The 24,491-nt window shown below is 52.3% G+C and overlaps 1 protein-coding gene across 1 annotated transcript in view; it reads left to right on the top strand.

Moving 5' to 3' along the window:
- The window catches only part of LTBP2 (latent transforming growth factor beta binding protein 2), a 56,103-nt gene that overhangs the window by 26,262 nt on the left and 5,350 nt on the right, over positions 1-24,491 (top strand). Inside the window, 23 exon segments of the mRNA XM_015865158.2 lie at positions 939-1,139; positions 1,527-1,792; positions 3,346-3,448; positions 10,788-10,862; positions 14,476-14,598; positions 14,930-15,094; positions 15,677-15,907; positions 16,459-16,481; positions 16,744-16,783; positions 17,018-17,113; positions 17,823-17,948; positions 18,207-18,335; positions 18,625-18,744; positions 19,613-19,732; positions 19,892-20,014; positions 20,143-20,268; positions 21,307-21,429; positions 21,727-21,852; positions 21,943-22,065; positions 22,236-22,367; positions 23,127-23,252; positions 23,851-23,994; positions 24,220-24,411. Of these exon segments, the coding sequence (XP_015720644.2) occupies positions 939-1,139; positions 1,527-1,792; positions 3,346-3,448; positions 10,788-10,862; positions 14,476-14,598; positions 14,930-15,094; positions 15,677-15,907; positions 16,459-16,481; positions 16,744-16,783; positions 17,018-17,113; positions 17,823-17,948; positions 18,207-18,335; positions 18,625-18,744; positions 19,613-19,732; positions 19,892-20,014; positions 20,143-20,268; positions 21,307-21,429; positions 21,727-21,852; positions 21,943-22,065; positions 22,236-22,367; positions 23,127-23,252; positions 23,851-23,994; positions 24,220-24,411 (3,033 nt within the window).

The raw sequence follows: 24,491 nt of genomic DNA, 5'->3' as shown, positions 1-24,491 counted from the left end.
CTTAGGTGCAGGTTGGGCACATCCTCTTGGGTCCAGCCAGTGGGAGCATCCCACTGGCTCTGTCATATGAGCCTCTATGACTCAAGCTCTTCCAACACTGAGTACATTGTAGACACTGAGCGATATGGGTTCATAGGAATTTCTGCCCAGTCCAATGATGTGTCAGCTCCCCCCAGAACTGTGCACTTGACTTGAGCAAATGGAGCTCTGAGCAGGGTAGGAGGCCATCCCCTGGGTGAACCCAATGAGCCATCCTGGGATGTGCAGAAGCAGTATCTCATCTCATGCTGAAATGAGTCAGGATGATCTGTTAGGAAATTCCGTGCCTTGCCTGAGAGCCACTTACGCAGAGTTGCTCCAGCCATCTGATGAGACCAGAAAAGACGTGACTTCAGTTTCATCAGCAGCAGATGCTTTTTCCGAGCCTGTGCAGATGAATTGCTCCCAGTTCTTCTGTCCCGCTCCATGCTTCCCCCACTCCAGCTGCTGGCAGGGCTGGGGCTGGCCGAGAGAGAGGCTCTGCACATGTGGCTCCCTGCCCGTTCTCTCCTCTGCCTCTCCCGTCCCCACTCACCTCCCTTCTGGTTGGGAGGAAAGTCCTTGCCAAGTTGGGAAGGGGCTCAAAATCCGTCAAAGCAGAAAAGCAGGAACTGTGCTAACTCAGCTGCCTATGGCTGCCACAGCTCCTGCCCTGTGCCAAGGGATGCTGCTGGGCCAGCAACACTGCTCCGCAGTACAGATGCCCCACACTGGCTGTGTCCCCAAGAGAGGGTTTATCATCACCCCACGGCTCCAGCTCTGTGCAGAGTTCAGGAAGAGCTGCGATTTCTATGTTTGCACAGCGGGGTTCCCAGGGCTCATGCCAGCCACGCTCCAGTTCCTCAGCTAAAAGCGAGGGTTTGGTGTCTCCACTAAGCAGGCCTCCCTTTGCCTTGCAGACTTCTGCCAGATCCCCTGCCTGAATGGAGGACGCTGTGTTGGCCGTGATGAGTGCTGGTGCCCTTCCAACTCCACGGGGAAGTTTTGCCACTTGCCGGTCCCCTCTCCAGAAAAGAAGCAAGGAGGGAAGGCGCCAAACACCATAGCCAGTGGCTCTATGAAGCACTCCACATACACCCTGCCTTTGTCCAACCAGTTGGGTGAGTGCAGTTTGTCTGACCACTGAGGCACCTGGCTGGAAGAAGGGCTGATGCCTTGTGCTCACAAAGCCTTGCCCAGGGGATCTAGCTATGGCCAGGGGACCAAAGGGTGACCAAGATGGTGGGGGTGGGAATCAGGAACTTTGGGAGAAGAACTGTGAGGATAAAAGAGGAGGAAGGGGTAAATGGTGCCAGCTCTAGCGCAGGTAGGATTGGGTTCAGGGTTAAGCTCTTGGTAGGTTTGTCTTGCTTTTAGTACAAAGAAGCAGAGAACTCTGGTAGGTACAGTCTGCCTCTTCCCCTTGCAATTTGTTGATGTACAGAATACTCTTCAGGTGCCAAATTGTTGCCAGATCATCACAGCTATGGTATGAACTCATCTTCCAGCTTCCCTGAACCCTTCCCTGGTGAATGTCCACATCAACCACCCTCCAGAAGCCACCGTGCAGATTCACCAGGTGGCCAGGGTGCGGGGTGACTCAGAGGTGTCAGAGGAGAACAGCGTGGAGGCAGTGCTGGTGCCTCAGATGGCCGCAGTGCCCTGGTACACCTACAGCAATGGGAACGGCAACAACATTGCCACCGAGGGAGGCCAACAGAAGAGACCCCAAGGGTTGCTGGGGAGGTGCTTTCGGGAAGCTCTCCATGGGCAGGTGAGAGGTCACTCATCAACTTTGGAAGTGTGTGTGGACATGTTTCTGTTTCTGGCGTGTGGGTGTGTTTGCATACGGGGCAGGAATGGTTGGCTTCCATTGCATGAATTGGTTCAGCATGATGTGTGGACAGCATCCAAATACTACAGGCATGGGCAGCAATGTGTTATGTGGGAAGAATGTATTGTATGTGTTACTTGGGAAGAAAACCTCTTGTTTTGGCCCAAGAAGGAGGCCGTGCTATCTTGCCCTGAGCAGGCTGTGCCCTGGGGCAGCATAGCCCAGACTTGATAGCTTTCACACACAGTCTCGTTTAAAATAGGGTGCCCTATTTATAGCAACATTTACAGCCACGCTCTGTGATTATTGTAGGAAATGTAAAAAACATAGGAAAATTCCTTTCCCTCTCAGACGATAAATGAAAGTCTGATTTCCATGGAACGTCGCCTTCCTGGGCAGCTTGGTCAGGGCTTGGGAAGCAAACGCTCATGAGGGGCTTTCTCACCCCCAGCCTGCAGTCATCGTAATTTCTTATTTTGTCTCTCCCCATATGTTTCTTTTGCATCACTGGAAAAGTATTGGAGGTTTTTGGCACCCATAGGAACACCTGTGAGTTCCCTGGAGCTGCTCACTCTTAGCAAGACCCTGGTGGGGCAGTCCAGGACTCTGCCTCCTCTCCCCACTCAGCCTGTTCCCAGGGCTGCTGCTGGTTCCCATCCCATCTTTTATTCCATCCCATCCAAGACTCTTTTAACCGGATTCCCTAGCACAAAAATAAATGAGATCAGACCGTGAGCATCTCAAAAGAGAGCTGGAAAACCCTGTTCCTGTGTGGGCACGGCTCTCTGACCACTGAGGCAAGTTTGCCTTTCCTGTGACCAGCTTAGAGATGCTCTTGGGAGCACTGCGATTTAATCCAGCAGCTGCAGTGGGAGAAGGGGGGGAGGAGGCAGGTGTACCCCACTTGTACTTGTACCCCGCTAGGTGGGGCCAGTCTGTGGAGCCCAGTGGGACATGCTCACCTCTCCCTGCTCAGCCTGCAGCCTAGCTGATGGGAATGCAAGTGCTGGGCACACCGCCATCCACACATGGATGGGGGCCAGACTTGGCCTGCAGGCCGTGGCAGCTCGATTCTGATGGGGAAGCCTGTAATCCAGAGATCCTTGGCGGGGGGGAAAGAGAGACTCATTAAGCAAAGGAAAGAGCCTGATTGCCAGCTCCCCACAAGGCTGGAGTGGTGCACCCATTTTGCAGGCTAATCATCCAGCACAGGGCTGAGCCGAGAGCTTGGCAGGGTGATAACATCTCTGGTGCACGTTCTGCTCTGCTGGATGTCCCCTTCTCCTCTGAGGGGTGCAGCTGTGGGAGCCATGTGTTTTTCAGTCTGCAGAACTGTTTAGTGTCTTAAACTGCATCCCCAGCCCTGTAGAAAGCTGTGCGTGGTGCTGTCATCTACCCAGAGCCCTAATCACCCTTGTGAGCCAAGTGGGACAGATGCTCAGTCTCGATTCCAGCCTGGTGATGCCTGACCCTCCTCCTCTCTCTCTTAACAGTGCACAAATCCGCTGCCAGGGCTGACCCTGCTGGAGGATTGCTGCGGCAGCGTGGGGCTCTTCTGGGGAGTGGACAGGTGCCTGGCTTGCCCCCCTCGGCCAGGTACGTGCTGCAGTCAAGGCTGATGCCCACCGCACTGCTGGGCACAGCAGCCTGCTTAGGTGTCAGCTCCACATGTGGCTCTTGCTTCTCACTCTCTGTGTAGCCAATGGTTCCCTATGTGCCAGACTCATTAGGAGGGAGAAACAGGAAAACAACAGCCATGGTTTTAGGAGGTGCAGTGCTAGATTAGCAGAGGAGGCTGCAGACTCGGCCCTATAGAGTTACGGGCTTGCTCTCAGCCCGACACAGGCTTGGCAGGGGCTCTGGAAATAACACTACATCAAACAATTGGCAGGAGTGCACCCGCTGTCCGTTCCAGGGGCACAGGCATCCAGTGCTGCTGCTCTGTGCTGGGGAACTGAATGGGCCCACCTGGCCCCAGCAAGGATTTCTCACTGCCACAGTATACATTTATGGGGGGGCCATGCAGTGTTGGCTGGAGAAAGATGAGATTGGTTGGGGGCTCACACCTCACAGGAGAATGTGGAGGTCCTGTTCTGAGGGTCTCCTCTCTGGGGGTAGCCCCCCATAGGACATGTGTGCCTTGCATATGGGCTGGCTGCCTAGATGGGGTGGGGTGAGATGGTGTCAGGGCAACCAGCTCCAACCAGGTCTTGTGCAGGACACAGTGCTGGCCTCTGCCAGATGTGACACAGCACGGTACAGAGAGTGCAGCTCAGCTTTTGCAGGCAGGGAGCTGCTCTCTTCTTTGCTGCCCAGCTTCATCAGTCTCCCAGCTTCATCACTCTGATTGCTTGTTCATGTGCTTTACTGCTCATAAGCACTGAAGCAAACTCAGCAGTGCTTTGACCACAGAGAAGAACAGAGGTGTCCAAGACAGGAGGTTTTATGTCAGTATGATTTTGGCTCCTCCTAGCCCTGCCTCTCTTTCACATGTATACTTCCCAGGGCTGCTTGCATCTCTTTCTGTGCTCCCTTCATTCAGCTCATCCTGGGCCAAGCTGGAGCCAAATTCTTTGCAGTCACACACTGGGTTCTCAGCAACTTAGTACCCAGCACAGCTCCAACAAGCTCTTAATCTTCCAATTCTGCTATGGATCCGCCTGTCTCTGCTTCTCTCTGTGCCAGCCCCAAGGGTGCAGGTGACCATGAAGCTGCTAGAGTCAAGGCAAGCAGGGCAGTGCCTCCAGATGCCTTAGCCTCCTCTTCTTCCCATGGCATTCTAGTGTTTCCTCTAGCATGCCTCCCTGGTCACAGCCTTTTCCTGCCCATCTCATAGTAGTCTCCTGCTCACTGTTTCCTATGATCCCTTCATTAGGAAGCAGGACAGCCGCTCAACACTTCTGTTAAGCTGCAAATGGCTGCAAAATCTCTTTTCTCTTTCACCACGCCAGGATGTTAGGTTTCTCTTAGCAGTTTTGCCCATAGGTGCAGCAGGGTTGGCTCTGCTGGACTTAGACTTTCAGAATTCCAAAGTGCATCCTTAATCACAGGCTACCATGAAAATGATCATGAAATACCTGCATATGTTCCTTGCAGTCATCCAGCAGAGCAAATGTGTTTAAGAAATGCCAGCAGGTCCCAATCCCACAGCTCAGCACATGCCCAAGTTCCAGCTGCAGCTCCTGGAGGTTGTCACTGCTGGTCCTTGTTGAGTAGGCAGATGTTCGTCTGGCTTTTTTTTCAGGTGAATTTCATGGTAATATGAAAAATGTATCCCCTGGGTCTTCTGTCTTTCTGTGCCACAAGAAAAACCCATCCTCAGTCCTTCTGGCTCTGGGGAATAAAGTTCCCCCTTGCAAACCAAATGGCTCTTGTTGATTTTGGCAGGAACTCAAGCTAGCCGAAGGGGCTGTGTTTCCATCCTTTTTAATTGTGTGCAAATATCTTCCACTGTTGGCTACCTCTGGTTGCCTGCCTTGTAACAATCCACACATGCAGGAGACCACACAGTGCAAGCAATGGACAATGTAGGGCAGATGCTTTTCCAGAGAAAGCACGCTTTTCTCTGGAGAGGGATCTTCACACACAAGAAATCTCACTTGGAGGCAGAGCCAGGGGAACGCTCAATTCTCCATAATCTTTCTGCTTTCAGAGAGCCACCAAGCACTGTAACCTCTCAAAGACCTCGTGCTGGGGTTCCTGGGTCCAGCACGAAGTCATTGCATCATTCTTGCTCTAGGCTGTGTCCCAGGCTCATGTCTAGTCTGTCTTCTTGTCTAGCTGGCTTGCTTTTTGCTCACTCAAAGTTGCTGGGCTGTCGTTCGGTAACCTGCGGTCATGTGCGTGGAGATAACATGTCCAGTGGATGCTTCCAGCTTGCTTCTTGGCACAGAAGTCTTTGACGAGAGCTCTGAGTTGCGCTCGTGCATCCCAGAGAAGCATGCACCAAAGCAGACTTGACAGCTCTGGGAATTTCATTCCAGCAACCAGAGACAGAAATGGCAGAAGCAAGCTCAGTGTAAACACTTACAAATGTACAGAAGTGCAGCCAGGCAAGAGCTAGACAAATGGAGAACTTGTTTGGATTGACTGTCTGCCCGAGACACTGATTGTTAGTAGAGTCTGGATACGTCCGGATGTCTCTGTCGAGTGCAACTTTCATGTTTGGTATATATTTGTGCACGGAAAGACATCAGAGAAGAGGAGGAAACCAAGGCAGGCATTTGTCCGAGTGAACCTGCCATGATCAGTCTCTAATATTATTTGTGCTTTGCATTGTGTCAGAAAAGCGAAGGTACTCCAGTGCTTTGACTACATTGTGCTGAATTCAGAGCAGAGGAAGAGATGTAGTGTGACCTGGCCAGAACTTTCCGTACCAGGTTTTCCATTGCAGCAGATGGAAGATAAATCTTGAAGAAGGATGGTGGTGTGAAAAGGGAATCAGGCTGAGGAAAATGCAGGATACCAAACGTAGGCAGGACATTTGGGCAGTGCAAAGGGACACTGCTGGGCAGAGTTGCTCCTGCTTCTCTCCGAGGCCACATACAATTTTGAGGTATGTAGCTGACTGAAGAGAAGAACATGCTGGTGCAAGGACAAGAGATGGGCCATGCCAAGTAAAGCCAACAAGGCCCAAGAGAGCGTTTCATCCTTCCCTGGAAGCTACTGGTCAACACGTACCTCAAGAGGGGGTGTGAACTTGGATGCTGCTTTTCCTTGAGCATTAGGTTGCCTTTGTCCTCCTTAGGCACATGGGAATAAAGGAAACTGGTATCACAGATGTTTTTTTCTGAGGCAAGGTGCTTACTCTGATGTAAGGTCACATTTCTTCCATCTCATGTTTGTTCTCTTTCCCTTCTCCAAGATTCAGAAGAGGGGCAGATTGCTGAGGTGTGCAGCCAGAGAGGCTCTGACAGCCTGCAGGGTTTCACTGGTAGAGAACACAGTGGGAGAGCAGCTGGCCATGTGGGGAGGGTGCTGCTCTTGCTGAGATGAAGCCCTTTGTGGTGGCTTCTTCTGTGCCTCAGCCCCTCCTCTGTTCCACTTCCTCCTTGGTTCTGCAACCATCCTCACCTTTCTGCATGGGCCCGGGGGATTTTCTGGCCACAGCAGTAAACCAGCATCTTCTAGGCTCTCTTTGTTAACTGCCCATGCTGCAGCACAGGCTTGCACCAGGCTGAGCATGGCCTTGGCTTTGCACTGTCTGGCTGTGCTCTCTGCTGATCTTCCTGTGCTGCTTTCTATCCTCCTGCCCAGAGGTTTTAGCTGCATTAAGAAACAAGTCTTTGAAGGCTATTGTTTTGTTTTCATTCCCATTCCCCATGTTTTTTCAAGTTTTTTGTCCTAGAGAAAAGTCTGAATTTCAGTGGAAAGTTGGATCTTGTAATGTCTGGCTTGGCATCCACAGCACTCCCCAGACAGACCTCCCACTGCGAAAGGGGTGGCAGCTCACCCATGGAGCCGTCATCATTGGGAACGCGGAGTGGATCCGCCAGCCACACACTCCTCTGTGCTGTGCCTGCAGGCACTGAGGCAGCAACAGGAATCCCCTTGAAAATCATCCCCTGGTCTGCTCTTGTTGCAATCACATTAGGGAGGATACAGAGAGGGGGGAAAAAAGGGAAATATGGGAAGGAGGCTGTTGAGGGGTCTGCTTATGCCACTGCTGCATCATGTGCCATACAGAGTCTGGGACAGTAAGGAAGGGCTGGAGGTGGGGAAAGAAGCTGAAATCTCTACAAGATTACAACAGTACTGCAGAGAGCAATACCTAGCCTGGGCAAGTGCAGTATTTTTCAGACTGCCCTATTCTGCAGAGCTCCTGTTTTTCCCATCAGTTGTGTGCAGTATTGTGGTCTCAGTGCATGGCAGCACAGCACTGCAAAAATGTTTTATTTTTAAGTATGGAAGTAACCTATACCACTCTGGAAGCAGAATGATGTTCTCTCTGCTGAAATGACTCCAAAGACCGACAGCGATTACTTTTTTTCTTTCAAATATTTTTTCACCTTGAAGATCTTTGTTGACCATGCATGGACCAGAGGGCTTGGTTTAGTGTTTTACATCAGCACTGGTGCACTCCCTCCCTTCCCTAGCCAATGTGCCCTTTGCTAGGGCACTGGAGAAAGCTGTAATGGAGCCTGACTACAAAAGAGCATGCAGACTAGAGAGGAGAGAAGCTGTGACAGAGCTCAAGGATTTACACCGTCTCCTTGTCTATTCTGCCTAGGAACTCAGATTATCCGCACAACCCCAGCCTTTGGCCACAGGCCTTTTGGTTTGATATCTTCAGAGTGCTTTTCTCTGGAGACTGCTGGGGGGTCAGAGCTGTCCTGCTCTCCTGCCAGTGGGTTTAGCAGCTGTGACACCACGTTGGATCCTTTCAGCACCCCTGTGCTGAGAAACTCATGACCAGTGCCTGCAAAGGGAGATGCTGGGGTCCAGCAGAGCTAAGGCTGTTCTGTGGAGCCAGGTCAGGGTCTCCAGAAACAGCTGCTGGTCCTTAAGGTGGCAAAAGAGATCAGCAAGAGAAGGTTTTGCAGAGAGAATGCTTTTTGTTTTTAAATGGAAAGAGTTGAAAGAAATGGGCTAGCTTTCAGCGTCCAAGCATTTCCTCGCTGCTCATCTAACCACAGGCCTGCCTTTTCCTCTTTTAATGGTGATATTGGCTGGCTTAATGTAATGTATTATCTCACCCTACAAACCTTGCCTCACTCAAGGCCTTGCAGCTACCACCACTAGCAACAGTTTCTTTCCATTTCACCATCAGACTGGTCTTTGTCCTGTTTTCCTGGTCCCCATTCACCTGACTGTCAGCACTACATCTACCCACTGACCCAAGGGCTCAGGGGAAGCCAGGATTCCCAAGCAAAGCCTCTGCTCCTGGGATGGCTGACTCCAAAGTGTGCCTGGATGCTTAAAAATTATCCTACTAAACTACAAAATTCCTATTTCCATGCATTTGTGTTTTTTTTTCCTCATTCTGTGCTCAAATATTGTCCTTGCTGAAGACAGAAGAGCTGGAGGTGGGGAAGGGCCAAAGGTTGTCAGGTCTGTGTAGAGTCCATCACTTCAGTGCCAAAGCCACAGGGCAGAAGTGCCCGGGAGACAAGGCTCTGAAATCATACCCTTGAATCAGGAGCCAGGGCACTCTGCCCACAGCATGCCTGAAATCCCTCTGCCCAACAGATGAAACTCAGCTGCTCTATCAGTGGGCTCCGTCTCCAGGAGGATCTCTTCCCAGAGAGAGTGTAGACAGACAGACAGACACAGGAGGCTGGGATCTCTGCCCTCTCCAATCAACAGATCTGCTCTTTGCCAGGCATTGCCTTTGCCAGCTTCCAGTGGAGCAGCCTCCAAAGCCATTCTCCCATTCCACCCAGTGGCATGGGAGAGAGAAGGACACTGAACTGCCTTTGCAGGTTCTTTCCAGAGAATACATGTTTCTTTGCAAGACTAAGATATCCACCTGCAGCCTTGTGAGAGTGATTTGCTGCACTAATGAACTGCATGTTTCTTCAGACTTGGCTTGTAGTGCTGAGGTGGCTCCAAACCTGCCTGCTCACCCTCAATGCTGCTGCTTTCTGCCTTGCCTTCCCCCAGCAGCATCTGGCTGCAGGATGCTGCACAGGCTTAGTTTCTCTGCAGGGGCTTTTTGGAGAGGGAGCAGAGCTCTGACACGTGTCATCGCTGTTTGATCTCCGGCATGTGTGGCTCCCTGTTGGAGGACTCACGCATAACGATGCTGCTTCATTTGAGCGTCTGTTATCACATTGTGCTGAGGCTGACAGATGCTTCCAAGCACAGTTAATGCCTGTCGGCAGCCCCGAGCCTGCAGGCTGTAGTGTGGGAGGACCTGGAATCCTGCTGGGGTGCCAGAGGTTGTTTTTCCCTTCCTGGAAGGTTGGAAATATACCCAGTGACTCTTCATACCACCCCTATCCCTTAACATCCAGATATTTATGTGCCCCTGCTGCCTACAATCCATGGCTGAATTGCCGATGGAGCTGAGCAGGCTTTTCTTCTCAGTCATTCATTCAACAACTGAAAATCTCTTTCTGCACTTGGAGAGCCTTGTAACTTCATTAAACGCACCTGGGGAAGTGAGGCTTTCTCCTCTTCCTGCTGCTGAAGTCTGGGAAAAGCTTGTGTTCCTCATATCTGCTCTTTGCAAAGCCCGGAGGTCCTTGAATTGCTTTAAGCTGCATCATAGGGTCAAAGTATCCCGGATAAAGAGTTATGGACATCCCTATTCTGCCCCCAGCGTGCTGTCATTGAGCTGTTACATGCTCTCCTCATTTCCGCTCATTTGGTCCAAAACACTAAAAAGAAACCCCGCCCTGGGAAAATCCAATCCCTAGGCTAAGTACCCTTCTTTCTACCCCACCCCAGGCTTACTCACTCCCTAGTCCTTCACTTGCTCCAAAATACAATGCCAAACTTCAACTACCTTTGACTTTATGAATTTACTTTACTAGGTTTTAAAAGTTTGGAAGAGATTGAATTGTGCAGGTTACGGGCCATTCTGAAACTCACAGCGGTATTTTAAGCAACAATTTGAAATCTTTGGTGACAATGATTGGGATAGGATAAAATAGAAGGGAAATGTAGTAAAGGGGCCCCAGGCTGTTATTTCAGCATCTTATTGTGGGCCTCTGTCATCTTCTCCATTCTGGTCCTCCTTGCCATATGGCTCTCCATGCTGGCCAGAGAGGAGCTGAGGTGGCACCTCTGGGCCACCATGCTGGCACCTGCCAAGCAGCAGAAGCTACCATTTGTGAAATGTGGCTGCTCCCACCTCTCCCTGGGCGTCACCTCAGGTTTGTCCAAGGCACATCCAGGGACCTTCCTCCCTTCTGCAAGGAGGGCAGAGGGGAAGGTAGGACCCTGGTGGACCTCTGCTGCCTATGTCTCTCACTGTTTGTTTTCTTCCCAGCACACCCCGTCATTGAAAATGGACAGGTGGAGTGTCCCCAGGGATACAAGAGGCTGAATAGGACCCATTGCCAAGGTGAGGATGCTGCTTTCATCTCTCTCTCTCTTTCCCACAGACAGACAGATATGTAATTATCTACACAAGTAAAATAAAGTCATCTAACTTAGCCAGTACAGAGTTACCAAAAAGCTTTGTGTTTCCATTAAACGTGGGATAAAAACAGCTATCACTGATCTCCATGACCCAGCTTGTACATGCAGTCAGCTCAGAGCTGGGCCAGCATGAGTATGCTCACCTGTTTGGTCCTGCTGATGAGATGCTGACCCCACTGTGCTCACAGTGAGGATCTGTACTTCTGCTCTGCCAATAGTCAGTGCATAGCTCTTCTCCCGTAATCTCAAGCAACAGTAGTTGTGCTGCCTGAAAACTATTTTGGGAGGCTGTTTGCTTGTTCTTTTGCTTATTTATAGAGAGGAAGAGTCCATAGAAGCTAATTCCTGTGTTTTGAGTGTGTCACTGTCAGGTTGCTTTGCCTGTCCTATGCTGCTGGGTTCTATCTGTTTCTCACTCCCACAGTCCCCCAGCTCCACATGAGGATGGCACCATCCCTCCGCGTTTCTCTCTGGTTCATGTTTATTTGGCATTCTTCAGCCTGCAGTGTTTACATTTTCCATGCTCTGACTGAAGTGGAATTTTTCAGTTCCCTTCTCATGATTCACGATAAGATGTGAGGTGACATCTAGAAGATGCAGCAGGGAGCCTGGGCCCTGGCCATGCAAACCCAGGGCTGGCAATCTAATGACTCATCTCTTGTAGCTGGGACTTTCCACCATGCTTACTTAATTAATGATTCAACCTCCCCCCATCGTCCTAGGGGAGAACTTTCAACAACACAGCTGCTTCTGCTCTCACCCACTGTGTGGTCATGGGCAGTGCAATGGACATGAGGAGTAGAGCAGCTGAAGGCACTGATGCCAGTGAGTAGAGGCCTGCAGACCTGCTTGCTCTCCCTCTGGAGCAGGGTGAGGTTCAGCAGGCTGAGGAGCAGAGAGTGATGGTAGTGTGGTGTTGGCTAGGAAGATGTTTGTATGCAGGAAGAAGCATGAAGCAAGGACTTGGACCTCCGTGTGTTGCTTAGTAAATTGAGCTGGAGCACTGCTCTTCAGTCTCCTACTTTAAGGTGTTTTTCTGATCCCTGCTGTTGCTGTGGAACATGTATCTAGGAGTAAAGAACCTCTGTTCTGGAACAAGCAATTTGGCTGGTATGTGGGATCTTCTCTTGCCAACCCAGGTAGGAGGGGAGCCAAGGGACCAGATGAGAGCTGCTGGTTCATGGGGCCTTAGGAGAGGAGCTACCAGCTGCTCTGCTCAGCTCTGGCTTTGCAGGCTGAGCAACTGGCAGAAGGTCCTGGCAAGAGCTCACTCTGTGCTGATCTGTGTGGACAGTGGGGATTGTCTGATGCCTTGCAGCAGAGGAACAAGGAGCTCATCTCTGTGAGAACTCTTTTCCTTCTCTTGCTGCTTTCCACTGAGCAGGAACAGGATTGTGATGAGAGAATGGCTAGAAGATCTAGCCTTGGCTGGCATTGGCCCCACAGTCCCTACAGAATCGAGATGTTCTCCAGATGCTCTCCAAAAGAGCCTGACCCAGCTTGGCTGTTTCTGAGGAGCACCAGTGGACTTGTGTGGGGTGGGAGGAAGCCATGAGACAGTTTACGGACCTTGGTTCATGGCCCTCGCTGTGGCTCTGGCATGTTGCAGGGGTAGGAGTGTTGGCATGGAGTGCCTGCCTGCTTCTGTTCCTCTTGGGATTTCCACTATGGGTGGGTCTCCTGTTGCCAGTGTAAAAGAGGGGTTGGGCTGAGGCCAACATGTGGCCCTGGTTTAAATTAAGCTCACAAAGCCCAGTCCTTAGTGCTTGTTTGTTTTGTGCTCTCATTACTCTAATCCCTTCAATCCCTTTGCTTATTCAGAGGCCAAACACCTCATCCCTTTGGTGTGTCAGAGTGACATGGCTCTCGAGGGGTGCTGGGCAGGGACAGAGATCAGCTGGCAGCTTTATAGAAAGACCAATCCCTTTATTGGAGTGGGCTTCTGGCACATTTTGGGTCTGGATGCTATTTTCTTTCATTAACTCTATCTTATACTTAGCACAGAACAGGAAAATGCCCATCGCATCACTGTTGCAGCCACCCCTTCCTCCCAGAGCAGTGAGGTAGAGGTAGGCAAGTGCCACACAGGCTGTCTGCATCACCTGGGACACAAGATCTCTGCAGATCCTTTTAGAGGATGCCATGAAGGGTGCTCTGTTGATCTTCCCTGTGCTCGTCTTTTATATCTCTCAGTTGAAGTTTCTGCTCTGAGGCTGCCATTTCTGCTCAGTGCAGAAAGAGATGTTCTTGGGACTCTTTTGCACTTCTCTGTAGAGAGAGAGCACAAGATGTCCTTCCTCAAGACATGGGATGATCAGTGAATATGCAGGGATTGCCTGTACCCTCCTGGTAGGAAGACCTAGTCAGTCCTGCTAAGCTGTGGTGCTTCAGCTCTGAGGAATAAGCTAGTACTGTAAAAGCTAGCTGCTTTCAGGAAGGCTCTCCCATATCTCCATTCTTCTAGGTGTCCCAGCAGCCCCAATAGGAAGCTCTCCATCTTGAGACAGTTTCTAGAAGGCACCTGAGGTTTCATCAGGGCTTTGCATACTGGCAGTAGGACAGGGTCATTGGAAATTGGTTGGCATGAAGCTGCCTAGCATCACACTGGTGCTTTTTGCAGCAGCATGGCCTGAGCTCTTACTGTCTTTTCCCCACTCTTAGCTGGTAGCATATGTTTCTGAGGTTCATACTGGAGTACTGCTGAAGTTCACACAGTTCCTGCCATCCCACACTCCTGTCCAGCTCTTCCTGCACTGCTTGTGCCTCCTGAGACTTCACATCCCTTCAGCATGCTTACTTCTCCGGGCCAAGGGCTTTAGCAGATATGAAGCTGGATCAATCCATGAGGAGTGCTTCCTTCTCTCCCCCAACCCTGAGATCTGCCCTCAGCTTCCCCCTTACTCATCTTTTGCCAGTCCTCATCTTCTCCAGCTTAGCTCATACATTCCTGCGTGGTGCTGTAGGGAAGGCTTTGCTGCTGGCCAAATGGGTGAGACTGATGGTGTTTCCCTGGAAGAAGTCCAGCTCCGTTCCAAAGACTGTGTCTGATGTTGTGTGCTGAGTCAGAGGCAGCACTAGAGGCAGTACTTGAATGTGGTGGCCTCCCACGTGCATGACCTGTAGGCCAGAAGGCAGCACAGAGGCCTGACCCATCTGCAGCCAACAAGCCCATGCTACAGATGTAGGACTGCTGTCACCGTGGAGGTTCCTGCTTCTAATGTCTCATTTCAGTTAGAGAGTTTTCTTCCTGGATTTTCTGATGACACCATCATGCTGCTTCTCATAGAAGTTTGCGGGACAAGTATCACCTCCACCCTCACTTTCCCCACATCTCATGTCCGCACAGGCAACTAAGCTGGAGCCACTGCCAGCACCAGTTTCTGCACCCCTCTGTTGTTCCTCTGACCTTGAGGCACCAATGTGGCTATGGATGCTGGCTTGACTGAGTGGCAAGAGGGGAGAGGCAGCTCTACCTCACTGCTTTTGTTACACAGCCAGGCACCGCCAGTTGAGCTTGTGCTCCCTCTTCCCCACAGATATCAACGAATGCTTGATACAGGGCTTGTGCAAAGATGCCAAGTGTTTGAATACCCGTGGCAGCTTCCGCTGTACTTGCAGACCTGGCACCATGTTGGACCCCTCCCGCAGCCACTGCATCTGTAAGTGCTCAAGGGGCAGTCGCAGTGTGGGACCCCAGCACAGTGAGGCTGTAGCATGCTTTGTGCCTTTTGCTTACGTGGGAGAATGCACATTGCCCAAACTTGTGTGCAGGGTGGGTGTCCAGGGAGCCCTCACACATGGCGTTTGTTCATGGATGTTTCAGCGCCTCCTGCTCTTGTTCATGGTGCAGCCTGGAGGACACATGTCTTCAAGGGTGCTCTGCAGAGGGTGGGGATTCCTCGGGAGGTGCAGGCAAATAGATTCCCAAGGGGGAGGTTTTTGTTAGACTTAAAACCAGACCTCAGACACTGACCTGCCATTGTGTTTCAGCTGACAAAGCAGTGTCCATGGAGCAGGGGCTGTGCTACCGTTCTGCAGCTGAAGGTGTGTGCTCCTTCCCCCTCTCCCACCGAATCACTCAGCAGATCTGCTGTTGCAGCCGTGTTGGCAAGGGCTGGGGCAAGAACTGTGAGGAATGCCCTGTGCCCGGCTCAGGTGAGACCAAGAAAATGCTCTACTCCAGAGGGAGAGCATAGCCATGTCTGTGCCTGGCTTTGCTTGGCAGCCCTTCTCTCTGACTTGGCTTCTGGAATGGGATAAATTCAGCATGTCTCATGTGGGGTAGGATAGAGGAAAAGTGCAGAAATCTTCAGGTCTGGGGAAAAATAGGATGAGAGAGAATGGTCTCTTTTATCTACCCTCTTGCTCAGCTCAGGTCTTCTTGTGGCAAGATTCGTCCCTAGAAGTACTGACTCAGGGAGAGATGTAAGTGTTGGTGTCCAGTAGTACCAGCCAGCACTTGCTGAAAACTTGCCCTGCCCTGTGAAGGGGCACCTTCTGCCTGGTGCATCCATCCACTGCAGTCTAGATGTGTTTCTAGCATTATGTAGCCCTTAGAATCCTCCAGAAAATGTTAGGATGGGAGAAACTGGTACCTGCACTGACATAGATACCTCTCTGTTTTCATTCCTTTCCTCCACACACACCATGTCTGGGTGTTATGAGCATATGTGTTTGTGATCCCTGCATGCTTCTCTTTTTCCACCTCCAAAACTTTGATTTAATTTTCCTCTGCAGGAGCGTTCAAAGAAATTTGCCCAGCAGGACACGGCTATACCTACTCCAGCTCTGACATCCGCCTTTCCATGAGGAAGGCAGAGGCAGAAGAGCTGCCCCTAAGCCTGGAAGAGCACAGTGAGAGCAGCAACTGGACATTAAACTGGGCAACAAGGAGACAGCGGCTGCAGGACAGTTTGCATGGGAGTGTCCTGGAGGCATTGCCCCACCCTGACATCTCAGCAGGAGAAAGTAATTAGAACTGCTCCACCTGATCTTGCATGGGAGGGCAAACTCCCAGGTCTTGCTACATCCTCTTGGGTGGACTTGTAGCTGATGTGGGCTTTCTAGACCTGTATAAATATGCAAGGTGTTGTTCTTCAGCCCTGCAGTATTCATGGGGCACGAGACACGATTTCTTCAAGACTTGCAGAGGAGGTTGAATGCTTCAGGCTTTTGTGACTGCAGCCTTGCAGTTGGTGCTGACTGGCCAGGCTGCCTGCCCAGGGACTTTGAGTGTGCGTGGGAGCTCTGGCACTGCAGTCCTTGGTGTTTGTCCAGTGCAGCTGGGGAGAAGCGTGACCAGTGCTTGTGCCAGAATCTGCTGGGGTGGGAGCTCCTGGGGTCTGTGAAGTGCCAGGAGAGGAGTCCAGGGGTGTTGAGTGTGGTAAACTTGTACGGGGAGAGTGAGGAACTACTGCAAGGCAGTGGTTTAGTGGTGGGATGAACTTTGAGAAGCCGGGGTATGGTGAAGGGGCCTGCCCACCTTGTCTCTACTCACCATGTACTGTTTCACTTTCCAGGTGAAGTTTTTCCTGCTGGGCAGGTGAGTAACCTTTGTTGTTGAGGTACATCTGTGGTAGCACCTTGGCTGAGTTGTGGTGACCGTGGGCACTGTGCCAGTTACCTGCTCAGAGGCTGTTAGCTTACACTAGTGTTACCTCTAGTTCGATGGGGCTGGGGTTGCAGCTCATGCTGAGGAGTGAGGCGTAGACCCTTATTTTCCACTGCCAGACTGCAGTGGGCATGGGACACTGCATCTTAGCTACACACAGGTGCTTAGAGGCAGTCTTGTGTTTCTATCTCAGGATGCTGCTGATATCACCCCAGAGCCTGAGGCACATGGAGGTAAATACCTGGCTGGTGGGAAGGCAGGGTGGGAGTGATGAAGAAGGGGCAGCAAGGAGAGCATGGAAGCTTTTGCATGGCATGGGCAGGGGTGGATGATGGAGGGCTGCAGGGATGCGGGGATGGTGCCTCTCCAGCGGGCCGCACTGGTTCTGCAGGGAGCTAGTGGATGAGGTTGAACAACATAATGCTGAGGTTGCTGCAGCCACTCTTCTTCCTGCTCACTCCCCTCAGTGGAGGAAGAAGAGTCCCGGCGTGCTCCTCCCCAGCCTGGCCCTACCACCACCTGGGCAGATGCTGCTCCATCACAGATACCCGCGCAGGGCTCAGGTGTGTGTCCCTCACCTTATTGCCTGCTCCTATGGGGACGTTATGAACTAAGCTCTATTTTGGAGCTCTTTCCCTTCCTCAGCCCTGTTCCCACCTAGAACCTGGGAATCCCAGCCCTGCTGTCATGTCCCAGTGGGAGAAGCAAGCCAGGAGAGGGGAGGCCTGAGGACAATCTTATATGGGAGCACATCTCTCCACTTTTAGGGCCCTTCCCTCCTGCAGCTCATCCTCTGGGCAGTGAGCGTCCGGTCAGGGGTCACACGCCTGCTCTAGTGGCTGCAGCATGAGCTGAGTCACCGGGAAGTTGAGTGAAAGGGGCGGCATGTGGCTGCCTGGGCGGCTTGTTTACTGCACAGAAAACAAGAGGGCTGTTGTTCCAGGGTTGCCTAAGTGTCTGGGAGTGTGGCCCCGGCCCTCCGCCTGGGGCTGGAGCACCTTTGGGAGCAGGGCTGGCGGAGGCACCTTGCTAAGGAATGTGCCTCCCTCAATAGCCTTTTGTTTGGGGTTGGGAGGTGATGCTGCCACCCTCTCCTGCTCCCCACTGCCACCCACTACCATCTGCACTCTGCTTAGGAGGGGAGGGGGCCTGCTCTCACTCCCCATCTTCCAAGGCCTCCCACCCTCTTCATCTCCACTCCTCTGTGGGGCTGGGGCTGTGGTGAGCACTGCAGGAGATTGTGGCCCCTAGCCCCACAGTCTCTCCACCCAGGGGCCAGCGGCTGTGCCTCTTCATCCCTTGCCTGTGGAGCTGGTGTGTGTGTGCTCACCCCGGATGGATACAGCTGCTCGTGCCACCTGGGCTATACGCTGCACCCCAGTCGTCTGCACTGCATTGGTATGTTGGCACCTTCTCTGCTCCCAGGGATGAAGAGGGCAAGTAAGGCCAGAGCAGCTCTGAGGCTGGGGTCAGTTTCCCCATTCCTTATGCTCAGGGACCCCTGCAAGGTGTCAGAACACTCTGTGGTCCTCCTGGGGGAAGGTTATTTGGTATTTCTGCTGCTGAATTCCTGCTCACCCATTGCACAGTGGGGCTGGTTGGGAACAGCAGGAGCTGCTCATGATGATACTGTCTTTCTTCCTCACCTGAGCACAGATGAAGATGAGTGTCTGCAAGATCCTTGCGCTGGAAAAGGTCACTGCATCAACAGCGTGGGCTCCTATTCATGCCTCTGCTACTCTGGATACACTCTGGTTTTCTTGGAGAGCAAGCAGACCTGTCAAGGTAAGAGGTGCCTACCTGACAGTGCACTGCCACCTCTCCAGGGCCTCCCCATTCTCCCTCCATTGTACTCTCCAGTGTGCATGCATACACTGCTCACTGCTTCATGGCAAAGGTGGGGTGGTCAGGGATGAATGGGATCTGGAGCAGAGCCCTGACATGCGTTCCCTGAGCAGACTTCAGCAGATGGAGCAACTCTTCTGCTGCACCCAGCTCTGAACGGGGAAAGCTTCAGGACTTCACAGAATCATAGAATTGTAGGGCTAGGACTTGTCTCCTTCTGTGTCACCAGATCGAGATGAATGTGAGCAGCCCTCTACCTGTCCAGGACAGCGATGTGTCAACACCCCTGGCTCTTACCGTTGCGAGTGCAAGGAGGGCTTTGCCATGGGCCTCCGAGGACAATGTGAAGGTGAGGCTTCTGCTGCGTGTCTGACTTGCTGCAGGGTTGCTCTTTCTGGAGTGGAGGATGGATCAATTCATGTTTGCCAGTCCCTGACGGCTGCTTGTCCTCTATCAGTGAGAGGGACAAGCTTCCCTGGGCAGCCAAAGGGGACTTCTCCTGATGTCCTCTCCCACTTTCCAAAGGACAGCCCCACAGAGCATTCGGACCAGTCCAGTGTCCACTTCCTTTTCTGGAAGGAGATGCCTATGCAATTTAGTGCCAGCTTAACTCTGTGACCAGACACCTCTGCTGGCCAGTGGTCTATAGGGAGAGCAGGTGACAGAGGCTAGCTCCACCTGTCCCCACAGCATCCCTCTCACTTGGCATGACCTGGGCCCATCAGAGAATTTGACCTCGTGAATACATGTTGTGCCTTATCAAAGATTTCCCTTCCTCAGTAGCTTGTCTCCATCAGATTTATTGAGAGTATAGTTTAGAAGTACAGGGGAAGCAAGGTATGCACAGAATGCTCTACCCCCGCATGGCCTCCAGAAAGCACACGCCTTAAGGACTTCCTGAACTGGAAGCTGCCTCTTAATCACAGTTATGAAAGTCTGCTGGCAGAGCAGCCCTGTGCAAATTTTGGCTGAACCCTTTCCATGCCCATGCACGTTCCTGGCCCTGGCAACATCCTCTGTCAGCAAAGTTTTGCTGCTGGATTATGTCAGCCCTCAGGTGTGGGTGTAGGATCCTGAGATATTATGAAAAGCATTGCCTGAGCCCTGGCAAATCCCTTTCACCTCCCCTTGGGTGTCCCTGTCTTGGAGGGGCACTCTAAGGACCCAGCTGCAGGGGGCATCCTAGAGATGTCCGCAAGGAGTGCTCTTCTTGGCAGATATCAATGAGTGCGTGGATCCCAGCCCTTGTCCCCGTGGGAAGTGTGTCAATACCCCAGGCTCCTACAGGTGTGTCAGCTGTGCGGATGGCTATCAGCCCAGGAATGGAAGATGCATTGGTAAGGATTTCAGTCTGCCCCCGGGAGGCACTCTTACCCTCACGAGGAGCCAGGAGCTCATGCAACACGCTTGTCTGGCACAGTGCCCTCTTGACTTGGGTGGTGGGGACAGACCTGAGCACCCTTCTGTGCCATGTTGCCCTTTGTTGTGTAACACAGATGTGGACGAGTGCCTGGTGGAGAGAACCTGTGCCCACGGACAATGTATTAACCTGGATGGCTCTTTTCGATGTTCCTGTTACCGGGGCTATGAGGCAGCACCCGATGGGAAGAGTTGTGAAGGTACAGGAGACCTTTTGCTTCTGCCTGAGTGCTGACTCTCTGGACCCCATTTTGGCCAGTTCCCTCAGCTCAGCTGCCCCTTGGCGTGGTTTCTTCACATCCTCACTCTTCCTCATGTGCTTACGCAGACATTGATGAGTGCGCAGCCCAGACTGCCTGTCCCTCCAGACTCTGCCTCAACACCGAGGGCTCCTACTCCTGCATGGCTTGTGATGCTGGCTACACTGTTTCTAGAGATGGCAGCACATGTGAAGGTATCCCTCTCCCTGGGACAGAGGAGCAGGTGTTAGAGGGAAGAAGTACCCAGGAGCGGGAGAAGCGTAGCCATACCTAGGTTGTTGGTAGGGCATGGGGACCTTTATAACTTCAAGATCCTTCTACAGCTCTTCGGCTTTCCAGTCAGTAGGTAGCATGGGGACAGCAGAAAGGAGATTTTCATCATTCAGGAAAGAGATGGAAGGAAGGGCTCATAGAGAGAGAGGAGACTCATAGAGACTCATGAGGCTCATAGAGATGAGACTCCTGGACTAATGATGACCTGAGGAATGTTCAGTAAGGCTGGAGGAATATAAAGCTTGAAAACATGGGCAGAGAGGAGCTGCATGTGGTTCAATTCAGAAGTGGGAGAGAAGAGGGAAGATTCCCCTGCTTCTCTTCAGTGTAGGTGTCTGAGGAACCCTGTGTGAAATGAAGGTCACATTCCATCTGATTTTTGCATGCTATTCCCCTTTCCCAAGACTTCACATGCCCCCTTCTCAGCCACCTTGCCCCAGCCATGTGATGAGGGCATCTTATCAGGATTTGATACTGTTTGGGTCACACTGACCCAATGGCAGTATGGCATGTTCTTCCCTGCCTTGGATGGTGGCCTTGTCTGTGGATGTGGGTTTCATATTTGAAAAATGATAAGGGTTTCATGATAGGTTTTGTGATAAATAAATTAGGTTATGGTTCATCTCCCAAAGGAGATGCTGCTTGCAACCTTTTGAAACTGGACGACTGGTTGCCCCTACCCTAAGATGCTAGAGGGTGGTGCTCATTTATGCTTATGGCACGCTCATCACTCTGCAGAGATGAAGAGAAAGTCCCTTCCTTGCCTTTAGAAGCTGCCAGCCTCAGTGCTTCAGCTCCTGGCAGGAGAGAAGAACAGAGTAGGTCCTCCTCCACTAGCAAAGCTTCAAGATGGCAGCCCAGACCCACTTTGAAGGCTGACAGCTGCCCTAGGTGGGGATCTTCTCCAGTGCTGGCTATACTTGGAACCTCACTCTGTGCTGTACCCCTCTACTTGGCAGATGTGGATGAGTGTGCAGACCATGCTATTCAGTGCCTAGGAGGAGAATGCCGGAACACGCTGGGCTCCTATGAGTGTCACTGCCAGGCTGGCTTCGAGCTCATCAATGGCACAGTATGCCAAGGTACAAACCCCATACCTGCAGCCCTCGGGGTTTAGGGCATGCATGCTCCCTATGGATCCCCTTCTTTCTTGACAGGGAGGATGCCTGTGCCAAAGCAGGTGATGCCACCACACAGGGCAAACCCATAAGAGGGTAACCAAGTGCAGGATCACTGTGGATAGGGAAGGTCTCTCTTTCCATGTCAAGAAAGCCAGGGGTTGGGAGCTCTGTGAGGGGGTGTAAGAGACGTTGCAGAGGGGATCCACGTGGCTCAGGAAACAGGCTGGGTGAGTCTCTCTGACTCTGCTCCCATTGCAGATGTGAACGAGTGCCTGAACAGTGAGATCTGCAGCCCCAATGGTGAGTGTCTCAACAGCCATGGATCCTACTTCTGCATCTGTGCGCCTGGCTTCTCCAGCTCGGCTGGAGGAGTCAGCTGTCAAGGTGAGCTGGTGGGTGGTAGGGATACAGCTTGCCTCTTCCTTCCTCACTTGCTACAACACCCAGCTTGACGATTTGGGCCTGATTTTGCAGATGTGGATGAATGCACAGACAAATCCCGGTGCTCAAAAGGACAGTGCCTGAACACAGAAGGCTCCTACAGGTGTCTGTGTGAAAATGGGTTCAAACACTCCCAGGAGACTGATGACTGCATAGGTGAGAGCTCATCGCCAGGGAGATTATCTCGAGAGCTTCCCGGTGCTCACACTTGCTGGTGTCTTGCAAGGAAGGCTGAGGGTCTGGCAAACTGAGCCTGACCCAGGATGAGCCCTGAGCAAACAGGACCCCAGCTGACAGTCCCTGTCCCTTTGCCCCATTCCCTGCAGATGTGGATGAATGTAAGGAATATGGGGATGCCATCTGTGGCACATGGCGGTGCCAGAACAGCCTGGGCTCCTACCGTTGTATCATGGGCTGCCAACCTGGCTTCCACTGGACACCCCTGGGTGACTGCATTGGTGAGTACAGTCTCAGTGTCCCTGTACCCTTCCTGGCAGGAACAACATGGCTGTGGAACATCTTTGCCAGGGATGTAGAGAAGGAGGAGGAGGAGGAGGAGGAAGCATATGGCCAGTGGGGAGGCAGATAATGCAGGGAGTTTGTTTTCTTGGCTGAGGTGCCTGCTTGTGTCTAGACATCTCTTCCTGGCATCTGGAACAGACACTGCATTGTGCTGTGTTCCGCTTGGGGAGAGTCCTGGACAGGTTACAGCCATCCCAGGCTTGGGGCTGGACTGCAGCTCCCGGTGCCTGGCAGCACTGGGTGAAGGGAAAGCTGTTGCTATGCTGTACTGGCATGGCTGGATTTGGCATTTCAGGCTCCAGTGTCATGCAAAAGGAAGTGTGCAAGGGGAATTTTGCAGTTTCTCTGTCTTCCCCCAGCTCAGGGAAGGCTGCAGCAAGGAGGAGCTGCTTCTGAGCTCAGTACTCTGCTCAGGACTGGGAGTAGTAGGCTGTGGGCTCTGTGTCCTGCAGGGAAATCTGCCTGGTTCAGCAGCAGGAGGGTTGTGGGATGTTCATCCTCAGCCCTCTGTGTTTGTGCCATTGCTCCTTTCCCTCTAGCCCTCAGACTTATAGTCAGGGGATGAGCCATATCCAGTCTCTCACATCAAGGTGATGCTTGCCCTGATCCCCAGGCTTTGGGGTGAGAGCAGAAGGGGCTGGGCTGAGGGCATCGACTGAGCTCTAGGGTAATTGCTGCAATTCCTGCTGCTGCAGATATAGATGAGTGTGCCAATGAGACGCTGTGTGGGAGCCATGGCTTCTGTGAGAACTCAGATGGCTCCTTCCGCTGCCTCTGTGACCGTGGCTACGAGAGCTCTCCCTCTGGGCACTACTGCGTTGGTGAGTAACTTTTTGGGGTCCCTGTCTCCTGTTATCACTCTATTAAGTAGTGAAGAAGATCCATCAGCCAATGCATGACTGGTGTGGCAGTAATCCAGCTTTGTGATGACTCCCAGAGCATGAATGGGGTCTGCAAACATGCACTGAGAACCTCAGACACAGATAGGAGAGTCCTTCTGGGAACAAAAAAAACAACCTCCTGTGCTGTTCCCTTAGTACAGCAGACCCTTGGTGCATGATGTGATTAGATCCACAAGTGACCCTGTTTTGAGCAGGGGGATGGCCTAGATAGAGACCTTAATCTGATGGAGATTCTACCTCCTTCAAACTAAGCTGATCCTGTGGTGCTGTTGCTCACAGCAGCAGGAGCTCAGGCTGCCTGGATCTTCTGAGAGCAGGGCAGGAAGCTCTTTCTGGCTTTGCTTTGAGCCACGGTGCCAACAGAACTCCCAGCAATTCCCTAGTAGCTTCCAGCCCCACCAAAGAATGCTCCACTGCTGTAGACCCTGCAGAGCCTGCCCATGCTGAGGCAGTGCTCCCTAGCATACTCTGACCTCCCACCTGTGGGCTGCTACCCATTGCTGCTCTTGTTCTGCAGATGTGAACGAGTGTGAGTTAATGGTGGCTGTATGTGGGACCGCACTCTGTGAGAACGTGGAGGGATCGTTCCTGTGCCTGTGCCCCAGCGACCATGAGGAATACGACACAGAGGCAGGACAGTGCCGGCCACGGGCAGCCGTGGGTGAGAAGCAACTAGGGCAGGAGTGTGGTGGTGCTGGCTAAGGTGGGGAGAGCTGAGGAGGTTGCAGGAGGTGCCTGGGCTGTAAGAGCCTGTGCAGGTATGGGAGAACCAAGGATCGTGAAAATGGGAAGGCCACTGATGAGCCTGCTCTGGGACCTTGTGGCTAGGGTGTACTGTGCTGGAGCATCAAGGGCCCCATTCTGTTCCTGCTCCACTATCTTCTAGAGGACCCTGAGAGACATACAGCCCAACCCTCTGACAGCATGGAGCGCAAGCAGTGCTACTACCACATCAGCGACGTTCGTCTGTGTGACAGCGTCCTGGCCAAGAACATCACAAAGCAGGAGTGCTGCTGCACCGTGGGGGCAGCCTGGGGTGACAACTGTGAGACCTACCCCTGCCCCATCTTGGGCACAGGTAGGACGGTGACCCCAGCACTCCCAGTAGGGCCCATTCTCTGCCCACTGTGTTGGTTGTGCTAAAGAGCTGTTTGCTTT

Source organism: Coturnix japonica, chromosome 5, assembly GCF_001577835.2.
Source record: "Coturnix japonica isolate 7356 chromosome 5, Coturnix japonica 2.1, whole genome shotgun sequence".
Lineage (NCBI taxonomy): Eukaryota > Metazoa > Chordata > Aves > Galliformes > Phasianidae > Coturnix > Coturnix japonica.
Note: the sequence above shows the minus strand (reverse complement) of the source record. Positions and strands in the feature narration are given on the sequence as shown.